The sequence below is a fragment of the Artemia sp. Qi Xiang Cuo genome, chromosome 2, assembly GCF_049724085.1.
Source record: "Artemia sp. Qi Xiang Cuo chromosome 2, ASM4972408v1, whole genome shotgun sequence".
Taxonomy (NCBI): domain Eukaryota; kingdom Metazoa; phylum Arthropoda; class Branchiopoda; order Anostraca; family Artemiidae; genus Artemia; species Artemia sp. Qi Xiang Cuo.
The window spans coordinates 7,290,810-7,312,958 of NC_142795.1; the positions used below are offsets into that span (position 1 = coordinate 7,290,810).

The 22,149-nt window shown below is 35.8% G+C and overlaps 1 protein-coding gene across 1 annotated transcript in view; it reads right to left on the bottom strand.

The window, feature by feature from the left end:
- Window positions 1–7,401: 7,401 nt before the first annotated feature.
- LOC148954858 (pyrimidodiazepine synthase-like) overlaps window positions 7,402–22,149 on the bottom strand; it is a 31,509-nt gene continuing 16,761 nt past the window's right edge. The window contains exons 3-6 of the mRNA XM_089098956.1: window positions 20,829–21,051; window positions 12,261–12,393; window positions 8,570–8,685; window positions 7,402–7,583 (exon numbers count right to left, since the gene is read on the bottom strand). Coding sequence (XP_088955082.1) covers window positions 7,467–7,583; window positions 8,570–8,685; window positions 12,261–12,393; window positions 20,829–21,051 — 589 coding nt within the window. The 3' untranslated portion in view covers window positions 7,402–7,466. The remainder of the gene's footprint in view (window positions 7,584–8,569; window positions 8,686–12,260; window positions 12,394–20,828; window positions 21,052–22,149) is intronic.

The window sequence follows — 22,149 nt, forward strand, 5'->3', positions numbered from 1 at the left end:
TTATGAGTAGTTTGGTAGTATTTATCTCGTTAAGATGTTAAATCTTGCTCTTTATTTTTATTTTGTCGGTTATTTTTTCTTTCTTATGAGTATAAATATCGTCTCGTTTGAGCGCGGAAAAGGGATGTATTATATTTTTTTTTTTAATTAAGGTGATATGAGTAGTAGTTTACGTTGAAGATTGAGTGATTTGCAAAATAATCCGTTTAATGTTGATGATTATTTGTTAACGGATATTTTAAATGACGGGTCGAAAATTAGTTTTCGTCCATCTCAGAAACGATTTGGAAATTTGGAAGGAAGGTAAGATAGAAACCCTTAGTATAAAAATTCAGTTTGGAAATCGAGCTTCTATTTTTACTTATCTATTTTTACTTATCTATTTTTACTTATCTATTTTTACTTATCTATTTTTACTTATCTATTTTTACTTATCTATTTTTACTTATCTATTTTTACTTATCTATTTTTACTTATCTATTTTACTTCTATTTTACTTAGTTTAGAAGCCACCAAGTGCATCATTTGATGAGTTTTCTGAAGGATTTGAATGTCTTGCTGCAAAGGTAAATAGATCTAGTCAAGAGTTTATATGTATGGGAGACTTTAATTTTGATTTGTTAAATATGCGCGGGCCGAATTAGGATTTTTTTAGCCTGATGATGTCAAATGGTTTATACCCGACCGTGAGCATTCCAACGAGAATCACGGATCGTTCGGAAACGCTCATCGATAATGTGTTTGTGTCTTCGGAGGTACTTAGTTAAGCGTTCTGCTCTGTTGTTATAAGCCCAGCCTCTGACCATATTCCGGTTGTATTGCATTTGAATTGTGAAGTGAAGAAAAATAATAGACAGAATAAAATGCTAATGCGTGAACTGAAGCCAGTTAATCTGAAAAATTTTGAAGAACGAATTAGTGTTATTAATTATTTTGTGGATGAGCAGTTTTGTGGATGAGCGAGGAAGAGATTTCGAAATGAATATCCAGCCTTCTACTGAGAGGAGGTACGCAAAATTGTTAGCACAATTAAGTCAAACAGTGCAGGAGTTGATGAAATGAACCTTAGAACACTCAAGTCGGTGCTGGTTTATTTGCTTCCTGTCTTCGTATACCTTGTTTTTTTCTATGGAAAAGGGGGTGTTTCCGATTGCGCTTAAAATAGCTAAGATTATACTGTTGCACAAAGGTGGAGTCAAAACTGACATATCTAATTGGAGACCAATATCAATCTCCCGATTTATTAAAAAATTTATGAAAAGATTTTTCATCACCGGATTTACGAGTATCTGATGAAAATTGATGTTTTACACTATGGTCAATATGGCTTCCGGAAAGGACATTCGACGACACAGGCAGTCCAGCATCTTCGAAAATATTAACTCAGCACTTGAGAAAGGTGAGCTGTGCATGGGTGTTTTTATTGATTTTAGAAAAGGTTTTCGACACTGTTGATTTTAAAATTCTATTGGAAAGGCTGTATTTTTTAGGCATAAAGGGTATTGTTTTAAATTGGTTTGAATCGTATTCAAGTGAAAGGAGCTATGAGTGACTTTGAGTAATAAATCTTCTCAGCCGTTTCCCATAAAGTGCCGTGTTCCACAAGGCTTTCTTCTTGGTCCTCTCTTATGCCTAATATTCGTAGACACAATGAGATTCTACATTCCCGGAGCTTCAGTTACTTCATTTGGTGACGAAACGGCTTTAGTGATTGCAGCGAAGTCGCTCAAGGTTAATAAGGCGTTGGATGGCCACAATCAGTTTGTTTGTGCTAGCCTACTTAGCGTCAATGCACCAAAAACTAATTTTAGGATGTTTACGATGACTGGTTTTGCTCCCATTCTCCCTGGTGTCCTTCTATGCAATGGCCTACCGCTCTTAGAAGTCGAAGAGATCCGATATCTAGGATTCATCCTGGATCGAAACTTGAGTTGGAGAAAACACTGCGACATCATAGCATGGAAGCTGGCGAAAGGCTTTGGAGTTCTGAACCGTTTTCAAAATTTTTTAACTTTGAAAATTCTGCTTTTATTGTATTTTTCCTTAATAGCGCCTTATATTAATTATGGTTGTTTGATTTGGGTGAGTAATTTTAGTTTCAATTTTAGAAGAGTTCACGTTTTGCAGAATAAGGCTTCAAGGTTGGTTGGAAGGTATGATCGTGGTACGGATAGCACTGAATCACTTTTTAGAAAGTTTAAAATTTTAAAGTTTGGTGAAATAAGACATTATCAAATCGGAGTATTTGTATTTCAGAGTCTGAATGGTCTTGCACCAGATTTTTCAAACAGTTCGTGGTAACGAACTGTAAGTAAGGAGCGACCCTGCTCAATGGTAACCGAAACTCTAAAAAACGGAATTTTGATACCAATAGATACATCAAAAGAATCAGATTTTAATTCTGATTTCAAATATATAAGTTTCATCAAGTTTAATCTTACCTATCAAAAGTTACGCGCCTGAGAAAATTTGGCTGATTTTCAAAAAAAGGGGGAAAGACCCCCTATAGAACCTGAATGAAAATCACACCATCATATTCAGCGTATCAGAGAACCCTACTGTAGAGGTTTCAAGCTCCTATCTACAAAAATGTGGAATTTTCCATTTTTTGCCAGAAGAAAGATCACGGATCCGTGTTTATTTGTTTGTTTTTTTTTTTTTCTTTTCCCCAGGGGTTATCGTATCGACCCAGTGGTCCTAGAATATCGTGGGACGGCTCATTGGAATGGAAATCAAAAGTTATAGTGCCCTTTTTAAGTGACCGAAAAAAATGGAGGGCAACTAGTTCCCCTCCAACGCTCATTTTTTTCCTAAAGTCACCCGATCAAAATTTGAAAGGAGCTGTCCCCTCCTCAACGCCTCGCTCTTTACACTAAAGTTTGACTTTCTCACAACTAAATTTTTTTAAACAATAAAATTTTCTTTTAATTGCAAATTTTTTTAATTAACTTTAACGAAATTCATACCATCAGATTCAGCTTATCAAAGAACATTATTAAAGAAGCTTCAAACTCCTATCTGCAAAAATGTGGAATTTTGCATTTTCAATTAACTTTAACGAAAATTACACCATCACATTCAGCTTATCAGAGAACCCCATTAAAGAAGTTTCACGCTCCTATCTGCCAAAAGATGGAAATTTGCATTTTTTGCTCGAAGAAAGATCACGAGGCTTGCCCTCCAAAAGATGGAGGGCAACTAGGCCCCCTCCCACGCTCATTTTTTTTCTCAAAGTCACCCAATTAAAATTTTGAGAGAGCCATTTTGTTCAGCATAGTCGAAAATCTAATAAATATGTCTTTTAGGATGACTTAATCCCCCGCAGTTCCCAGAGGAAGGGCTGCAAGATATGAACTTTGCCCATTGCTTACATATTGTATTAGTTATTGGGAAGTATACAGACATTTTCAGGAAGGATTTTTTTTCTGGTGGGGGGGGGGGCTGGAGGAGTGGGTTACTCGGGATAATCTTCCCGTGTAGGATGTTTCTTTGGGGTAAGGGACATTTCTATGAAGGGGGCGCCGGATTTCCAAGCATTATTTAAAAAACGATCAGAAATTAAATTTAAAAAAAAATAAGTTTTTTCAACTGAAAGTAAGAAGCAACATTAGAACTTAAAACGAACAGAAATTATTACGTATATGAGGGGGTTCTCCCCCAGGTCAATACCTCGCTCTTTACGCTACAGTTTTTTTAGTGCTTTCAAAAGAGCTATCTATTCTAATTAAACGGCCTTTGTGATTCAGGGTTTTGTGAATTAAATTTTTTTTAACTTTTAACGTAAAGAGCGTGGAATTAGATAAGGGGAGAGCCCCCTCATATACGTATTAACATAGACGTAATAAAAAAAAAACAAGCGATAGGGCTCAATAGTAATCGAAACTTTTAAAAACGGAATTTTGATGCCAATAAATGTATCAAAATAATGGGTTTATAATGCTGATTCTAAATATAGAAATATTATTAAGTTTAGTATTACTCATCAAAGGCTACGAGCCTGAAAAAATATACCTTATTTTTTAAAGAGGGAGGAAACATCCCCTACAAGTGAAAGAATTTTAATAAAAATCCCACCGTCAGATTCAGCGTATCAGAAAACCCTATTACATAGGTTTCAAGCTCATATCTGTAAAAATCTACAACTATATCTGTAACTTTGTATTTTTTGCCAAAAGAAAAATATACGAATATAGAAGTTCGTTACGTAAGTTAATTTTTAAATTACGTCAGAACCAAATTTAGAAACAGCCATTTAGCAAAAGAAAAGTAAAATTTTTATGCAAATTTTTTTTACTTATTCAATGACGGTGAGCCAAAATAAAAGCTGCATTAACTAAAAAAAGATCAGACATTAAATTAAAAAAACAAGTTTTTTAAACTGAAAGTAAGGAGCGACATTAAAATTTAAAACGAACAGAAATTATTCCGTATATGAAAGGGGCTGTCCCCTCAACGCCTCGCTCTTTACGCTAAAGTTTGACTCTGTCTCACAACTTTATTTTTTAAAACAATAAAAAACTTTAGCGTAAAGAGCGAGGCGTTGAGGAGGGGACAGCCCCTTTCATATACGGAATAATTTCTGTTCGTTTTAAGTTTTAATGTCGCTCCTTACTTTCAGTTTAAAAAACTTATTTTTTTTTTATTTAATTAATGAAAAAGATCGTAGGCCAACTAGCACACTTCTCACCCCTTTTTTTTCTTCAAAGTCGTCTGATAAAAATTTTAAGATAGCCATTTTGTTCAAGATAGCTGAAACGTCAAATAACTACGTCTGGAGATAACATCAAACAGTTCGGGGTAACGAACTGTAAGTAAGGAGCGACCCGGCTCAATGGTAACCGAAACTCTAGAAAACGATATTTTGATACAAATAGATACATCAAAAGAATCACATTTTAATGCTGATTTCAAATATATAAGTTTCATCAAGTTTAAACCTACGTATCAAAAGTTAGGCGCCTGAGAAAATTTGCCTGATTTTTGAAAAAAGGGGGGAAAGACCCCTTAAAAATTATAGAACCGTAATGAAAATCACACCATCATATTCCGCGTATCAGAGAACCCTACTGTAGAGGTTTCAAGCTCCCATCTACAAAAATGTGGAATTTTGCATTTTCTGCCAGAAGAAAGATCACGGGTGCGTGTTTATTTGTTTGTTTTTTTGTTGTTTTTTTTCCCCCAGGGGTGATCGTTTCGACCCAATTGTCCTAGAATATCGTGGGAGGGCTCATTGGAATGGAAATTGAAAGTTCTAGTGCCATTTTTAAGTGACCAAAAAAAAATGGAGGTCAACTAGGCCCCCTCCCCCGCTCATTTTTTCCCAAAGTCACCCGATCAAAATTTTGAGATTGCCATTTTGTTCAGCATGTTAGAAAATATATTAGGGATTTCTTTGAGTATTACTCAATCCCCCAAACTTCCTAACGAGAGGGATGAAATTTTTGAACTTTTCCCAATTTTAACAGCTGGTATGGATTATTTGGAAGTATACAGACTTGTTAAGGTGTGATGTGTACGTTGCGGATGGGAGAAGGGCCAGGGGGTTTGTGGGGGGATCTTTCCATGAAGGAAGTTTTCATGGGGGAAGGGACATTGCTATGAAGGGGACGACGGACTTCCCAGCATTATTTAAAAAAAGATCATAAATTTAATATAAAAAAACAAGTATTTCAACTGCAACAGCAGCAACGTTGAAACTTTAAACGAACAGAAAATATTACATATATAATTGGGTTCACCCCGTAGTCAATGCCTCGCTCTTTAAGCCAAAGATTTTTTAGTACTTTCATAAGAGCTATTTATTCTAATTAACGGCCTTTGTGATTAAGCGGTCATTTCTAAAGAATTGGAAAAAGATTTGAACATTCGCTTAAAGAGCAAGGTATTGACTAGGGGGCGAACCCCCTAATAAATGTATTAAAAATGTATGAACATAGAAGTTCGTTACGTAAGTTAATTCGCAAGTTACGTATATTTATTACTAATAAAAACGTTCGTAAATAAAATTAAACAAGTTTCGAGATAGCCATTTAACTAAATAAAAGTAAATTAATATGAAAATTTTGCTTTAATTATTCATGTACGGTGAGCCAAGATCAAAACCTGCATTTATTCAAAAACGTTCAAAAATTAAATAAAAAAAACAAGTTTTTTAAACTGAAAGTAAGGAGCGACATTAAAACTTAAAACGAACAAATTTTTCTGTATATGAAAGAGACTGTCCCCTCCTCAACGCCTCGCTCTTTACGCTAAAGTTTGACTCTGTCTCACAACTTTATTTTTTAAAACAATAAAAAACTTTAGCGTAAAGAGCGAGGCGTTGAGGAGGGGACAGTCTCTTTCACATACAGAATAATTTCTGTTCGTTTTAAGTTTTAATGTCGCTCCTTACTTTCAGTTTAAAAAACTTGTTTTTTTTTTATTTAATAACATCTCAGAGTCCCTGGGTAAGGTATTTAAGTTATAAATTTTGCCCATTGTTTACGTATAGTATTTGTTATTGGTATGTATGCATACATTTTTCAGGTGGGGGGGGGGGGTGGGTGGGTGAATTTTCTGCTTAGGGGATTTTCTACCCGGAAAATATTCCATTGGGAGGGAAGTTTTTGGGGGCTGAATTTTACACTAGGGAAGAATTAATGAATTTGAATAAAATTCCTATACGACTTCCTTTTAATTAGTCTTACTTTCTCTTTGCCGACTCAATATTACATGTGGAAATGTTAAGGGAAATTGTCCGGCGGAAAATTTTTATCGGGTCGGAGCTGTCTAGAGTATTTTTTGTAGGAGCGGTGGCTTTTCACGGGAGAAATTCGCCATGGGGGAGTTTTCCACGGGATAAATTATCCATGGGAAATTTTCCACGAGAGCAACTTTCTACTGCTAGGTAGGTTATTTGCGGGAAAACTTTTCCACGGAGCAGGAGACTTTCGGTATAATTATAACAGAAATCTTTTCAAATGAAAGTTTTAGTTCAAATGAAAGTGCACTAAGAAAAAATTTTCACCTGGAACCGTCCGCAAGAAATTTTTCGGGGGAATTTTCAGCTAGACTGAAATTGTATGTGAGGACTTTTCTTGGAGGGGGAGGGGTAGTTTAAGTGGGAATAACTTTTATTTGAATTTAATAGTCTGCAATCCCGAACTTAGATTGTTCTAGATTAAAACAATACAAATAAATATATCTAAGTTAATTTGTCTTTTTTAACATCTAAGGTATTCAGGAACAAAAATCCAGTATTATTAAGCTCTATGCACAGCTCTAGACGGTTTGACTGTCTGAAGCTGTACATGGCCATCTTTAAGACTGAGTGACATTGACCACAACTAAGCCTTTGTATTTTGAATTTAATAGTCTGCAATCCCGACCTTATGTTGTTCTAAATTAAAACAATACAAATAATACTTCTGAATTTATTTGTCTTTTTTAACATCTAAGGTATACTAGAACAAAAAAAAGTATCCATTTTATTTGTAGACTGCTTGTCCTTGCAGCTCCTGCTTAATAAACTCAAGATGTGCTTCAGGGCCATGAAAGGATACTTTTACACTGGAGTCTTCAGTCATTCTTTGCCACCAAGTTCTCTAAATAGAATAAGAGGAGTTAAACAGTATGAATTATAAAAATAATTGAAGCTTTTTTACATTAATTCTAAGCCAACCGCTCTCTATATAGGAAGGAATTAAATTTCTAGCCCTTTGACTTAAAATTGTCTAGTTTAATTGAACGTAAAAACGATCTAAGCAAAAACTAACTGTAAAAACTACAAAGATTACAAAAGGTCAGGGCTTAAAATTGCCCATAATTAGAGTGTTAACTGACCAATAAAGCTAAACAAACTCATATGCAAAGTGGACCTGATTTTCCTATTATTGAAAACCGTTTTCTTGCCCTTTTCTCTATATCTCTCCCCCTTATTTCCTCGCTCTCTAATTCCCTCTACCTCTGTATTCAATTTTCTTTTCTAAATCACACTTAAATTTTCTCTTCAGTACTTTTTAATGGCTAGTTTAAAGCCAATAATACAACATATCAGCTTTCAGAAGGGATTAGAGGTTGTCCCAAAGTCGCAAGATTATTATTAAGATAAAGTTATTTATTAATATATATAAGGGCGTAATTTGCTATGGGGCAGGGGGAAACTACCCCCTCAGACCCAAGCTTGCTCCGCAGACCTCTGTTTGTCCCCCCAGCTGAATCTTAGTTTCTGCAAAAAATCTTGTCAAAATTAAGATAAGCCTGCATAAATTCAAGTATCCAGATTTTTCCCATTTTTCAGTTTTCACTGCCATTTTTAATTGATTATGGGAAAATTCCTCCAACTTTGCCTCCCCCCCAGGATATTGACGAAATTACGCAACTGGATATATCCTTTCTGAAAGGGGCTGAGGAAAATAATAACAACACAGCTGTGCACGTTATTCAAAAGAGATATAAGTGAGAAAATAAATAATATCATCTTTCCATAGCTCTGAAATTCATATTTTTAAACGCCCTAGCTTAGTAGTAACTATGCGATGATATGAAATAATTCCGTAAAGCTTATTTTAAGACTCAATAAAAGTTGTACCATGTTTGGATATTTTTCTTTCGCCATTTCAAGCGAGTTTCCATAGATTTGTGACAGTGCTTGCATCCTTTCCAACCAAGGCCAGATTGAATAGTCTAACATGCCAGGCTTCGACCCTAAAACAAAAAATGTAATTAACACATCTTGATACCTTTATTGCGGTTAAATGGATTCCAGTGGGCTCCCAAATACAGTTATACAATTTACTTTGCGGAAAATGCGTTTAATTTTAAAGATCCAAGAACCGTTTAAAGCAATTGGTAGGTTTACTGTGGAATGTCTTGCAGAACCGTTCCTAGGGTTATTGGTGCCCAGGGAAAGATTTACTTACACCACAACTCCCGATTAAACTATAAGCAGAAAATCGGAAAGGAAACGAAAAATTTAATAAAAGTGGGCACCCCCCCCCTTCCGCAGCACTCCCACCAGCTACGGCACCCGGGGCAACTGACCTCTCCCCCTATCTTTTTTAGATGTCTCTGATATCTTACAATGTGTACATACAATTGCAAACAGTCATATTTCATAGAATTGGCAAGTGTCCATAACTCCCGGCTATTCACTATTAGACAAAAAATCCCATGAAATTATATAAGGGGTCCGTTAATTTGAAGCGAAAATTTTTCCATTTTACAAGCAGAGTCAGTTGGTATCTCAGGCTCACAAGAGAGTATATGTTTTTTCCCCTTTTGTTGTCTGTCGTCTGTTAGGCTCTTTTGTCATTTTATGCAAAACTTTGCTGGCAAAATGTCAATTAAACAGAAATAAACGAAATCAAAATCATCCATTCAAAGTAAAACCTCTTAAAAAGTTAATCTTATTCTAAAAATCGTTTGGCCGTTTATGGGAGCCATGAGCCATGACTGGTGATTAAGAACATTGGGAAGCGAATTTCAACTGTTCTTTGCACATGTAATTAATTTATAGGAGTTTTGCAAATTTGTTGCCTGATTCTAATTGCAAAAATAATTTTAATTCCAGTGATGTTTATGTCTGGCGTAAAAATTGTTTGAAATTTTATCTTCGTTGAATTTTGAGCGTTTTATCTATATTTAGTCAAATGTAGCTAACATTATTCTCTTTCTATATTATTCTCTTTTCAATTAGAAATATCTATCTATTCTCTTTTTATATTATTTGTTATGTAAATTTTTGTACTGATTTCTGATATCTAGTCAATTAGTTTATTATAATTAGTATAAGGAAAGTATTTCCTCTCTAAATAATAAATTTAAATAATTTACTAAATACAGCTTTTGTACATTTGCTCAAATGAGAAATATTGGCACTTTTAAAAAGACTTTTCTTAATGAGCATACTAAAAATCTATTAAAAATGCCTGATTAAGCTTTATTTTAACTTTCTAACTTTTCTTTCAACTTTCTTAGCTTGCTTTGATTTTTAAAAACATTTCGAGGGGACCCGCTAATTTAATATGATTAATCCGTATGATAATAATCACTAATAAGAGGATTGATTTTGAGGCCGTAAAGGGATAACATCTTTCAACAACAAAATTAAATAAGAATAGAATTAACAAAATATACATAAATCTATCATCTTTCCATGTAAGGCACTAAATTATGCAAGGGGTACCTTAACCTGAAGCGAATATTTTTCCATTTTACAAGCAGAGTCAGTTGGTGTCTGAGGCTCACAAGAGAATACATGTTTTTTTCCTATTCTTGTCTGACGTCTGTTCGGCTCTTCCGTCATTTGATTTTGATTTCCGTTAGGATTGATTTGAGGCCGTAAAAGGATAACATCTTTCAACAACAAAATTAAATAAGAATAGAATGTATAAAATATGCATAAATCTATCATCGTTTCATCCTAATTTAATTTAAAAAACAAGCTAATTTAATAAACTCAATGAAGAAAAACGACAAACGAGACTGCGGCCAGTAGAGAAAAAAGATAAAAAACTAAAACAACGCGGATATTTCGCCTGTATCAAAGATAGGCGTCTTCAGCAGAAGAGAGACAAAGATAAAAACCAAACTAAAAACAAATAAAGCCACCACCAATAAAATACAGTTGTCACATCTGATCAACATAGGGAAAAGAAGCTATTTGAGTTACTTCGATGAGAACATCAAAGCAACTGAGGTAAAAACATAAAATCAAGTTAATTCGCAACAGACAAAAATACGCCTAGTTTTGATACAGGCGAAATATCCGCGGTGTTTTAGTTTTTCATCTTTTCTTTCTACTGGCCGGAGTCTCGTTTTTTCTCTCATTGTTAGTTTTTTAGGACGTTATTCACGAGCCAGAAAGTGAAGATGCTTAGCTTTCTATCTAATATTCACGACTAGCAAAAATCTTCGCGAGAAGATAGAAATGGCAAGATTTGGAAAGTGAATCCAGCCCACAAGTGGAATGCGTTTTAGCGCTATATTCAGATTATTGCGCTCATTCGTTTAGTAAAAATTTAAAGATTGTCCTTTTTTTTGCAATCAATAGCATCAACAGTTGATAAGCATTTTTTTAAACCTTGCAGCATCATGACTGAAGTCGATTATTAACGCTAATTTATCTAGAGAAATTAACTATGATAATGGGAATGTAATCAATTTTCAAATAACTTTCTTTTTCAGTAATTAGTTGCGATAAGCTGGTCTTATAGTTAACAGCAGGTTATATTTACTAGTTACTAGTTGGTCTTATAGGCCAGTTTCATTTTTCACGATTAGCACTTTATACATGGCTTGTGGTGAATAAACCTGTTTAAGCCAAGCATTAGACTAACAGTTGCGTACTCGTATGTACAGAAATAAAGTTATGCTATATAAGGGAATTTTGAATAATGGAAAGCTGTGGGGGCTAACAATTTTATAAAAAAGAAATAAATCAAAAGAATTAAGATTATATAACTGAATGGTGACAAATTCAGCTGCATTAGTTTAAAAGGCTGTGTGCAACATACCTGGCAACAATTATATTTAAAAATCCTCCTCTTGAACAATGCAAGCTCTATTGATCAGCCCAATTTGTTTTCTACTTTCTCGTTTAATTATAAAACGTTTTAGACCTTTCTTTTGAATCTGTTATTTCCATTTTCCTTATTCATACAATAGTTGAGGAAATTTTTGGAATTTTTATAATAAACTTATCTCTCCTGTATCTTCAATGGCTAAAAAAAACTACTCTGTGGCAGTCAAGAAACCGCAACTCGTTTGTTAGTTTTTCCATCCTCTTGTCAAATATGGATTTTATGATATACCGCTGTTTAAGTTACAATTATGACTTATTTGCCATTTTTTTTTCTTTTCTTTTTTATATATTATTTCATTAATCACAAAATACATATTGAGATTATATCGTTAGTATCGACTATTGTAGCAACACCGTCAGTACCGGTGGTGTACCACCGGTACAACCACACTTACCACTGAAACACAAAGTATGCCTAGAATACGACCGAAAACAGATATAGAATTAATCTTTAAGCTTATTTCAGGTGAATAAACGTAAGATTTTGAATAAACAAATTTAAATATCACGAGGGGGCATCACGATTTTGGAATTCTAAGGTGGCACATGGCACAAAATCATTTGGGAATCACATATCTAGAGAGTATCCTTCTTTCTGCGGAATATTGAATGTTTAAGATGTAATAAATTTTACTACATTTGGACTCCTTCTTAACAGTGGAAATTGCACAAAAAAACTAGGTAACCCTTGACACACCTGCATAGAAAGGGGTGCCCCGTTTTACCAATTGTCCCTCAAAATGGTTCAAAATGTCCGTGGCTTCAGCGATTCTACGATCCTTGTCAGTTGCACCTTTATTCTTGACCAAATATGCCAAATTCTGTCCAACCTGAAAAATTGTTAGAGTCAATAATATTGAATTAAATTGTAATTAACAAGACCAATCAGGTTAGTATTTGCCTATTATCAGTCAACATCTAACTATGTTTCGTTTCTCATGATTTTCCTTTTTATGGTTTAACATTGAATAAAAAACTAACCAACCTTAATTCCGGACGGATTTAGATCGCGCCAGATTCGTCTAAATTTAAATTTTCAGATTCTTATTAAAATTTAAATTTAACTTTACATTACAGAACTTTGCTTCTATTAAGCAACTTACCTCATTTCTTACATAATTGTTCATGTATGACACTGATTGGTAATACATGGTAAACAGAAAAGTTTTGGAGCAAAATTTCTATTTTATTAACATTTTTACTAGTTTTATTTGGTCTTTGTTCGATTAAATAATCGTTCTTCAACAGAAAAACATACACGTTTACTACATTTTATTATTATTCCAATTTTTTCGAGCATTTATGCCGCAATATTACTACATGGGATAACGAATGATACGGACCGATTTCCTAGCCTACTTGCAAGCCCATGCTGTTACTGAAAGCTTTCAAAAGAGTTTCATCCCCTTCATCATAAAGCACCTTGATAAGTCTAAATAGCTTACCTTAAATAAATAGGGTTCCTTTATCTCTGTTTGCTTTTTTTTATTGTCACTTTGTATATTGATTATGTGTCACCTCATCTACAACCCACAACTAATGTTCGCAAAAAAAGATTTCTCCCATTTTCATTGTTATTTTTCTATTCTGGAAATATCTGATTACACTCACAAAGAATTTATATTACATATCAGTTTTACCACACTACACGCTGCCTATCTGCAATAATTGTTTTCTTGTAAAAGTACAGTGGCGTAATTTCTTCAAAATCCTGGGGGGGGGAGAAGTTGGAGCCAATTTTCCCAAATCAAGTAAAAATGACACTGAAAACTGAAAAATGTGTCAAATATTGTCATAAAGGCAAAGATCATAAGCAGCGCGCTTGCGCTGCCTAAGTAAAGAACGATGTGGGCACATTGTGTTTTTTTTCTCCCGACCCGGGCACTTCGTATCAAAGGAGTTGTCGTAGAAACTTCAAAAACGGCTAATTCGATTGGAAATTGGAGTGGCTAGTGCCCTTGTTAATAGTCGAAAGGGATTGGAGGGTAAATAGCCTCCCCCACGCCCATCATTTCCCCCAACTCATCCAACCAAAATTTTTAGAGGGCCATTTTGTTCAGCGTAGTTGATTTCCAGATAGAAAAATATATTTTTGAGGAGGACACTCCCCCAAAACCCTCGGGGCAATGGTTTTAAGTTATGCCTTGAGGGCATAACTTACGATGTTGGCACAATGTACTATTTATTATTTTTTCCTTTAGAGCAGGGCACTTCATATGGAAGGGGTCGTCGTAGAAACTTCAAAAGGGGCTCCTTCGATTGGAAATTGAGAGTTATAGGGCCCTTATTAATAGTCGAAAGTGATTGGAGGGCAACCAGCCCCCCTGCCACGCCCATCATTCCTTCAAACACATCCATTCAAAATTTTGAGATAGCCATTTTGTTCTACGTAGTTGATTTCCAAATATAAAATATGTTTTTGAGGAGGACACTCCCCCACAACCCTCAGGGCAAGGGTTTTAAGTTATGCCCTGGAGACATATAAGGCTTTTAAAGAAGGTGTTATAGTAGAAACTTCAAAAAAGCTCATTCGACTGGAAATTCAAGGGCTAGTGCCCTTTTTAATATTCAAAAGTGATTGGAGGGCAACTAGCCCCCCTACCACGCCCATCATTCCCCCAAACCCATCCAATAAAAATTTTGAGATAGCCATTTTGCTCACCGTAGTTGATTTCCAGACGGAAAATATATTTTTGAGGAGAACACTCCCCCACAACCCTCAGGGCAAGGATTATAAATTATGCCCTGGGTGCACATATGGTTTTTGTTGAAATCTTTGTCGTAGAACTTGAAAAAGGGCTCATTGAATTGGAAATTCAAAGTGCAAGTGCCCTTTATAATAGTCAGAAGTGATTTGGGGGCAACTAATCCTACTGTCACATCCACCTTTTCCCCAAACACATTCAACCAAAATTTTTAGATAGCCATTTTATTCAACGTAGTTGAAAGTTTTGGGAATTGGGTCTTTAAGGATGATAACCCCTCCCCCCACAGTCGTCATGGCAAGGGTTGTAAGTTATGCCCTGGGGGGCGTATAAAAATTTTATTGAAAGCGTTGTCGTAGAAACTTCAAAAGGGCTCATTCAATTGGAAAATGAAAGGGCTAGTGTTTTTTTTAATAGTTGAAAGTGATTAGATAGCGACTAACGCCCCTCTCACGCCCACCATTTCCCCAAACACTTCGAATTAAAATTTTGAGATATCCATTTTGTTCAACGTAGTTGAAAGTTCAGGTAATTAGGTCTTTTAGGATGATAACCCCCTCAGAGCCCTCAGTTCAAGGGTTGTAAGTTATGCTCTGGGGCACATAAAGTTTTTATTGAAAGCGTTGTCGTAGAAACTTCAAAAGAGCTCATTCTATTGGAACTTGAAATGGCTAGTGCCTTTTTTAATAGTTTAAAGTGATTGGATAGCGAATAACACCTCTCTCACGCCCACCATTTTCCAAAACACATCCAATCAAAATTTCGAGATATAGATTTTATTCAATGTTGTTGAAAGTTTTGGAAATTAGGTCTTTTAGGATGATAACCCCCTCAGAGTCCTCAGTGTAAGGGTGTAACTTATGCCCTGGGGGCATATAAGGTTTATGTAGAAAGTTGTATAAATCATAGGCAGCACGATCGCGCTGCCTAAGTAAAGAACGGGGACACTCGAGAACGAGACGAGAAACGGGGACTAAGTATAGAGGAGGACACTCCCCCACAACCCTCGGGGCAAGGGTTTTAGGTTATGCCCTGGGGGCATATAAGAACGATGTTGGCACACTGTATTAATTTTAATACATTAATAAAATAATTTTAAAAATAATGTATTATTTATTAAATTTTTCCTTTAGAGCAGGGCATCGTATCGTTGTTCGTAGGAAGTTGTCGTACAAACTTCGAAAAGCGCTTTTTCAATTGGAAATTGGAGTGGCTTGTGCCCTTTTTAATATTCAAAAGTGATTGGAAGGCGACTAACACCCCTTCCACGCGTACTATTTCCCGTAACACATCCAATCAAAATTTTGAGATAGCCTTTTTGTTCACGGTAGTTGATTTCTAGAGAGGAATTATCTTTTGAGGACAGTCCCCCACAGCCCTTAGGGCAAGAGTTGTAAGTTATGCCTTGGGGCCATATAAGGTTTTTTATAGAAGGCGTTGTCGTAGAAACTTTAAAAAAGGCTCATTCGATTGGAAATTCAAAGGGCCAGTGCCCTTTATAATGGTCGAAAGTGATTAGAGGACAACTATCCCGCCTCTCACGCCCCCTTTTTCCCCACACGCATCTAATCAAAACTTTGAAATAGCCATTTTATTCAACGTAGTTTTAAGTTCTGGAAATTAGTTCTTTGAGGATGAACCCCCCCCCCCCTACACACACAGCCCTCAGGGCTAGGGTTGTACGTTATGCCCAGGGGGCATATAAGGGTTTTACATAACGCGTTGTCGTAGAAACTTCAAAAAGGGCTCATTTGATTGGAAATTGAAATGGCTAGGGCTCTTTTTGATATTCGAAAGTGATTGGAAGGCAACTAACCCCCCTTCCACGCCAACCACTTCCCCAAACACATCCAATAAAAATTTTGAGATAGTCATTTTGTTCCACGTAGTTCAAAGTTCAGGAAATTATACCTCTGAGCAGGACACTCCCCAACAGTCTTCAGTTTAAGGGTTATAAGTTATGCCCTGGGGGCATATAAAGTTTTTATTGAAATCTTTGTCGTAGAAACTTAAAAAAGGGCTCATTCGATTGGAAATTCAAAGGGCTAGTGCCCTCTTTAATAGTCAAAAGTAATTTGAAGGCAACTAACCCCCCTCTCACGCCCATCTTTTCTCCAAACACATCCAATCAATATTTTAGATAGCCATTATATTCAACGTAGTTGAAAGTTTTGGAAATTAGGTCTTTAAGGATGACAACCCTCCCCCCACAGCCCTCAGTAAAAGGGTTGTAAGTTATGCCCTGGGGGCGTATAAGGTTTTCATTGAAAGCGTAGAAACTTCAAAAGGGCTCATTCAATTAGAAATTGAAAGGGCTAGTGTCATTTTTAATAGTTGAAAGTGATTGAAGAGCGACTAACGCCCCTCTCGCGCCCACCATTTTCCCAAACAAATCCAATCAAAATCTTGAGATATCTATTTTGTTCAACGTAGTTGAAAGTTCTTGAAATTATGTCTTTTAGGATGACAACCCCCTCAGAGCCCTCAGTGCAAGGGTTGTAAGTTATGCCCTGGGGGCATATAAAGTTTATATAGAAAGTTGTTATAGACATTTCAAAAAGGGCTCATTTGATTGGAAATTGAAATTGCCTTTTTTTGATTGTCGAAAGTGAGTGGAAAGTAGTTGACCCCCCTCTTACGCCCACCATTTCCCCAAAAACATTCAATTGTAAGTTTAGAGATAGCCATTATGTTCAGCGTAGTTGAAAGTTCTGGAAATTATGTATTTAAGGATGCCAAACCCCCCAGAGCCCCAAGGAGAAAGGTTGTGAGTTCTGCCCTGGAGGCATATCAGGTTTTTATGGTTAGAGTTGTCGTAAAACTTCACAAGGGGCTCATTCAACTCGAAATTGAGAGGGTTAGTGCCCTTTGTGATAGTTGAAAGTGATTGGAGGCTAACTAACCCCCCTCTCACGGCCACCATTCCTCCAAACAAATCCAGTCAAAATTTTCAGATAGCTATTTCGTTCCACGTAGTAGAAAGTTCTGGAAATTAGTTCATCGAGAATGACACCCCCCCCCCCCCAGCACTCAGGGCAAGGGTTGTAAGTTATTCCCTGGGGGCATATAAGATTTTTATTGAAATTTTTGTCATAGAAACTTCAAAAGGGCTCATTTGATTGGAAATTGAAAGGGCTAGTGCCATTTTTAATAGGTGAAAGTGATTGAAGAGCGACTATCGCCCCTCTCACGCCCACCATTTCCCCAAACACATCCCATCAAAATTTTGAGATAGCCATGTTGTTTAACATAGTTGAAAGTTCTGGAAATTCGGTCGTAGAGGATGACAACCACCCTAACAGACCTTAGGGTAAGTGTTGTAATTTATGCCCCGGGGGCATATAAAATTTTTATAGAAAGCGTTGTCGTTTCCAAAAGGGCTCATTCGATTGGAAATCGAAAGGCCTAATGCACTTTTTAATAGTCGAAAGTGATTGGAAGGCTTTACATTTTAATAGTAAAGATTGAAATGGGTATATCGTATTATTTTTTGTTGTTGTTGTTGTTTAGACCATGGTACTTCGTATCGAAGGAGTTGTCGTGGGAACTTCGAAAAGGGCTCATTCGATTGAAAATAGAAAGGGCTGATTCCCCTTTTAATAGTCGAAAGGGATTTGAGGGCAACTAATCCTCCTTCCACTCCTACCCTCGCACGCCCACCCTCCCACGCCAACCCTCCCACGCCAACCCTCCCATTTCTGCTCTTAAAATTTAACCAAAGCAAAATAGCGTAAGTGTATCCAAGCTATCAAAGAAAGTAAACAGATTTTTTTTGCGAATGGTATCAAGTTTTCCATTTCAGGTCAACTAGAGTAGGAATGAAACTAAACTAAACAGTACTAATTGTGGCCAGATTTTTAAAAGGCTGTATGTTGTTAAAAATCGCTGAAAACTTTTCTCCAGCATACAAATAGCAGGCCAAACTATAAAGTCTTAAAAACGAAAAGATTTAAAGTATTATTTTCTTGTTCCCTGAAAAGACTATGTCAATATAAAACGAACAGAAATTAATTTAAAAACTTTTCCACAAAATGAGTTTTTCAAAGAAAAGTAAAGAACTCCATTAAACAAAAAATGAGCAAAAATAAAATCAAATAATCTACCAAGCGTGAAACTACCACAAATCAGCATCGATAAATAAATGAAACTCAAAATGAACAGAAATTACAATAATTAACCGACTCAAACTCAAAATGAGCAGAAATTAACATAATCTGGGCGCAAAACCTCAATGCCTTCCCGAGACCAGAACAAAATTTGCACTTTACTGAAAAAAAAAACAAATGAATGTGCATTGTCAGTTTAATATACATATGCTGATATTTAGTAATCAAAATGTTAATAATATTTGATTTATTAAAGTTATAAAAGTAAAAACATTTATATTTTTTTCATTATTCCGTATATGGAAGGGGCTGTCCCATCCTCAACGCCTCGCTATTTACGCTATTTACACTTTCTGTTCGTTTTAAGTTTCAATGTAGCTCCTTACTTTCAGTTAAAAAAAACTTTTTTATTTAATTTCTGAACGTTTTTGAATTGATGCAGCTTTGATTTTGGCTCACCGTACATGAATAATTCAAACGAAATTTGCATATTAATTTTACTTTTTTTTTAGCTAAATGACTTTCTCGAAATATTGGTTTGACGTAACTTACGAATTAACTTACATAACGAACTTCTATATTCGTGTATTTTTATTACGTGTATTAGGGGATTCAGCCCCTAGTCAATACCTCGCTCGTTATGCCAAAGTTTAAATTTTGTTCCAATTCTTTAAGAATGACCGCTTAATCACAAAGGGCGTTAATTAGAATAAATAGATCTGATGAAAGAACAAAAAAAAAACTGTAGCGTAAAGAGCGAGGTATTGACTAGGGGGCGAACCCAATCATATGCGTAATAATATCTGTTCGTTTTAAGTTTTGATGTTGCTCCTTACTTTCAGTTCAATTTTTTTTTTATTTAATTTCTAATCGTTTTTTTGAATAATGCTGGGAAATCCCGGACCCCCTTCATAGCAATATTCCTTACTACATGAAGACTTCCTTTATTGAAATATCCTCCCACGTAACCTCCGACAGTCCCCCCCCCCAGAAAAAAAAACTACCAGAAAAATTCCCCCCTGAAAACTTCTATATACTTCCTAATAACCAATACTAGCCTATATGTAAACATTGGGCAAAGTTCATAACTTGCAGATCTTTCCCCGGGGACTTTGGGGGATTAGGTCATCCTCAAAGACATAGCTATTATTTTTTTTTGACCATTCTGAACAAGATGGTTTTCGCAAAATTTTAATCGGGTGACTTTGGGAAAATAATGAGCGTGGGAGGGCGCCTAGCTGCCCTCCAATTTATTTGGTCACTTAAAAAGGGCACTAGAACTTTTTTTCTGTTTGAATGAGCCCTCCTGTGATATTCTAGGACCACTGGGTTGTTACGATCACCCCTGGGGAAAAAATTGAATAAACACGCATCCGTGATCTTTCTTCTAGCAAAAAATACAAAATTCCATATTTCTACAGATAGGAGATTGAAATTTATATAATAGGGTTCTCTGATACGATGAATCTGACGGCGTGATTTTCATTAAAGTTCTGTGACGTTTAGGGGGTGTCTTTCCCTTTTTCCGAAAATAAGGAAAATTTTCTCAGGCACTTAACTTTTGATGGGTAAGACTAAATTTGATAAAACTTACATATTTGGAATAAGCATAAAATCTGATTCTCTTGATGTATCTATTGGTATCAAAATTTTGTTTTTTAGAGTTTCGGTTCCTATTTAGCTGGCTCGCTCCTTACTTACAGTTCGCTAGCACGAATTATTTGACAAGATTTTTTTGCAGAAACTAAATTTCAGCTAGGGCTCAAACTGAGGTCGGGGGAGGCAAAATTGGGTATGGAGGGGGAAGTCGCCTCATCCCCCTGCCCATAGCAAATTACGCCCCTATTAAATTAGTGGCCAGTTTCTAATTATTTTTTTCATCGCCTTTATGGCTTTTTGTAGTCTACCGTTTTTTTTATCATTTTAATGTTACCACTGTATTTTATTTTTATACATTCTCTCTCTTTTTTATTCTTTATTTGAAAACCAACGGTCCAATTACGCAGTGACAAGCTCATTTTTTTTAATAAATATTATGTACGGTATTTGAAATCTACAGCCATTGTTTTCTTGTTAAATTAGTAGCCTTTTTTTTCAGTATCTTTATGGCTTCTTGTAGTAAAGGCTACCGTGTTTTTTTTTTTGTTTTTTTTTTATTTTGCCGTTACCTCTGTATTTTCCTTATAGTTGCTTTTCACTTTTTTTTAAATTCGAAAATCTTAATATGGTCCACTTACGTAGTGATGGAGTCGTTTTTCCTAATAACTATTATGTACCTGTCCTTCAGTTGTTGCTCTTTCAAATATTTTCCTGACTCAAGGAGTATCAAATCAATTAAAATATTTGTACTATAATCATAAAATATGTATTATATATTTAACAAGTATTACACTTTAATTACAAGAATAAAGACAGGTAAACTTTATACGGAGCGTAACTGAATTAAAGCCTAACCTTTGTATTAAAATTAAGGAGGAGAATTCTATCATAGGCCCTTTGAACTGAGTCACTTCTGTGCATTGGATTTGGCATGAACGCTTCTTCCAAATATTCCACTATAACTGGACTTTCAATAATCATCGAACCATTATGTTCAATGCCAGGTAATTTTCCAGTGCTGTTTTTCTGTGTATACCAATCAGGGATTGATGTTGGGTTTATGTACACAATGTCATGCCTAGAAATATGTACATATAATATATTATCGATAAACTAGTGAAAACTGATGGAATGTATGATTCAGCTTCTTCTAAGGTTTCCCTGGTGTTGTGTTAAGGAAATCTGCTGAATGAGCTTCTCCTAAGGTTTCCCTGGTGTTGTGTTAAGGAAATCTGCTGATTGAACTTCTCCTAACGTTTCCCTGGTGTTGTGTTAAGGAAATCTGCTGAATGATCTTCTCATAAGGTTTCCCTGGTGTTGTGTTAAGGAAATCTGCTGATTGAACTTCTCCTAACGTTTCCCTGGTGTTGTGTTAAGGAAATCTTCTGAATGATCTTCTCCTAAGGTTTCCCTGGTGTTGTGTTAAGGAAATCTGCTGAATGAGCTTCTCCTAAGGTTTCCCTGGTGTTGTGTTAAGGAAATCTGCTGAATTAGCTTCTCATAAGGTTTCTCTGGTTTTGTGTTAAGGAAATCTTCTGAATGATCTTCTCCTAAGGTGTCCCTTGTGTTGTGTTAAGGAAATCTGCTGAATGAGCTTCTCCTAAGGTTTCCCTGGTGTTGTTTTAAGGAAATCTGCTGAATGAACTTCTCCTAACGTTGCCCTTGTGTTGTTTTAGGGAAATCTGCTGATTGATCTTCTCATAAGGTTTACCTGGTGTTGTGTTAAGGAAATCTGCTGACTGAGCTTCTCCTTAGGTTTCCCTGGTGTTGTGTTAAGGAAATCTGCTGATTGAGCTTCTCCTAAGGTTTCCCTTGTATTGTATTAAGGAAATCTGCTGAATGAGCTTCTCCTAAAGTTTCCTTGGTGTTGTGTTAAGGAAATCTGCTGAATGAGCTTCTCCTAAGGTTTCCCTGGTCCTGTGTTATGGAAATCTGCTGAATGAGCTTCTCCTAAGGTTTCCCTGGTGTTGTGTTAAGGAAATCTGCTGAATGAGCTTCTCCTAAGGTTTCCCTGGTGTTGTGTTAAGTAAATCTGCTGAATGAGCTTCTCCTAAGGTTTCCCTGGTGTTGTGTTAAGGAAATCTGCTGATTGAGCTTCTCCTAAGGTTTCCCTTGTATTGTGTTAAGGAAAAAATACATAAAATAGAACTTAAGAAAAACAAAAATAAATATTTTC